This window comes from Empidonax traillii, unplaced genomic scaffold (genome assembly GCF_003031625.1).
Source record: "Empidonax traillii isolate 1590-97213 ecotype Southwest subspecies unplaced genomic scaffold, ASM303162v1 scaffold8723:size9172, whole genome shotgun sequence".
Lineage (NCBI taxonomy): Eukaryota > Metazoa > Chordata > Aves > Passeriformes > Tyrannidae > Empidonax > Empidonax traillii.
The window spans coordinates 6,688-9,052 of NW_020962717.1; the positions used below are offsets into that span (position 1 = coordinate 6,688).

The 2,365-nt window shown below is 49.2% G+C and overlaps 1 protein-coding gene across 1 annotated transcript; it reads right to left on the reverse strand.

The window, feature by feature from the left end:
* Nucleotides 1-218: 218 nt before the first annotated feature.
* On the reverse strand, nucleotides 219-1,664 carry LOC114073662 (cytosolic iron-sulfur assembly component 2B-like; the record flags this gene model as incomplete). The annotated part of the gene is made up of 4 exons (XM_027911387.1): nucleotides 1,501-1,664; nucleotides 1,313-1,392; nucleotides 769-894; nucleotides 219-285 (listed from the first exon to the last, which is right to left on the reverse strand). Coding segments are annotated over exons 1-4 (406 nt in total), but the record flags the coding sequence as incomplete, so codon positions are not given.
* Nucleotides 1,665-2,365: the final 701 nt, after the last annotated feature.

Genomic DNA, 2,365 nt, shown 5'->3' on the forward strand with positions numbered 1-2,365 from the left:
GCTCGCCCCAGTTTCCGAGCACTGCATTTCCCAGGAAAATCAATGACTGCTGAGAGCACAGGGTGCCTGAGGAGACGCTTAAAGGATGGTGCAGAACAATCTCTGACATTACACGTTCCTGTTGTGGAACATCTGACGCACACAAAGTCCCAGGTACCGAACAGACGCTCTGCAGGAGTGGGAATCTCTTAAGACTAAAATACACACAAAGACCTCACAACAGAGCACTGAAGTCTCACCTGCATGCTCAGAGGCATGTGTTCCTGGTGTTATATGAACATCCAGCTTCACAGGCACCACAAAAGAAGAAGAGGATGAGTTAACAAAACATGGGAAGTTCAAGCTACTGAATAAAAATAAGACAGTAACAAAAAGAGGGGGAAATGGACATTCTTGCCAAGAGCAGTTACTATATATAACAGAATAAAATTGAAGTCTAAAATCACAGCATACTCTGCATTCCATCTGCTAAAGCCTGCTTCAGACAAGGGTGGGGCACCAACCTCTCCTTCTCCTGGGCCATAAAGCACTGCAGGTAATTTTCCTCCAAACCCCAAGACAATGACTGTCACAGAACCATAACTCTGCACTGATATTCAGCCCACTGCCCCCTCTGTTCCTGGAGTCTCCCTCACTCACAAAATGAAAAACGCTCTAGTTATTTTCACTATAAAGTTGGGGGGGGTTGCCCTTTTTTTTTCTTTTTTTTTTTCCTTTTTCCAAACACAATCCCCCTTTTTTGCTTCCCAGAGTGATGTGGTCGCTCACCTTGAACCTCTCAGGCAGAGACCTAAGCAGTTTGACCTTTATGGAGAGGCCGATGAGGGTGGCCATGCTGCAGTGTGGGATGGTGGGGGTGAACTCCACCGACACCGTGCTCTCAGCATCGTTCACCTGGGCAAAAACCAACACCAGCTGGGGACAAAACCTGCTGATTTTACCCCAAACCAGCCCGAGGCCTTTCATGTGACGTGCAACGTGGTGCTGCACTGTCACTCGTACCTCATGTCGTTCACTGACATTCTGAAATATCATTTAATAACATAATATTATACATACATATAAATATACAGATATATTAATTATAACTATACGTTATCTATAATAAAGTATAATAATACATGGTTATAATATATCGTTATATAAAATAAATACTATTTAATTAGTTAAAATACTATTATTAATTTTAAGCACTATGCAGTAGACCGTTACGATAAACATATTTTAAGGCTAGAAGAAGTAATTAGTTAGCCAGCCGGCTGAGGCCGCTTTGCCCCCCCACCACAGCGAGCACATCTCGGCGGGGTCTCACTTTCACTCGCACTTGCTCCACCACGTTGAGCTCTTCCAGGGTGAGGGGGTGCTCGGGGTCATTGATGGAGCGGATGAGATGTGCGGGTTAAGGAAAGCGCCGCGGCCCTGCCCGACCCACCCTGCCCGGCCCTGCCCTGCCCGACCCACCCTGCCCGGCCCTGCCCTGCCCTGCCCGGCCCAGGATATCGAAGATCTCGCGGTCGTCGATGGGGTCGGGCAGCTCCTCGTCCTCGTCGCGGGCGGTGACGGGCCGCTCCCCGGAGCGCCGGTAGATCAGCGGGTTCGCGTTCTCCAGCGGCGCCGGGCCCGGGCCCACCATGGCGGCGGAACCGCCCGGACCGCGATCGGCAGCGCACCGGGAACGGCCGGGGCCGTCCCTGTTCCCCGGTACCTCCCTCCTCAGGGCGGGGAGCGGGGCTGTCCCTGTTCCCCGGTACCTCCCTCCTCAGGGCGGGGAGCGGGGCTGTCCCTGTTCCCCGGTACCTCCCTCCTCAGGGGAGGTACCTCAGGCCGCCTTCTCACAGTCAGGAAGTCTTTTGTTGTCGTATGTGCCCAATAAAATACCAGGCCTCCCTTTCCCACTGATGTTATCCTTATGACTTTGCGTTCCCAAACACACGGAATTTCTTGTATCTCGTTTAAAAACACCAATTTTTGTGAACCTACAAGGACAGAAACACTGGTTCAACTAACAAACCAATAATGGGCACAAAGGCTGCTTCAGACCAAATCAAGGGGAGGAATAAAATGTCCAGCACTACAGTTTTTGCAATCAGCTGTTACTTAATGATGGCTTTTTGCAAGTAACGGTAACAGCTGGGGTTTTTTGCACGTTAGCCTTGAGGCTCAGGTTCTGCAAAGAAACCTGAAAAATTCATCCCTGAGACCCTTCAGGTTGAAGAAAGAAACTGGGCACCTTTCTGGCTTGCTGGGTGTGATTTGACCTCTTGGAATTAGCCTGTGTCAGTTCAATGAAAGAAAAGGAAGTTCCAAAAAAAATTGAAAGCAACATTTATTTATAACAATTCACAAACCAATAAAACAAGTGGAG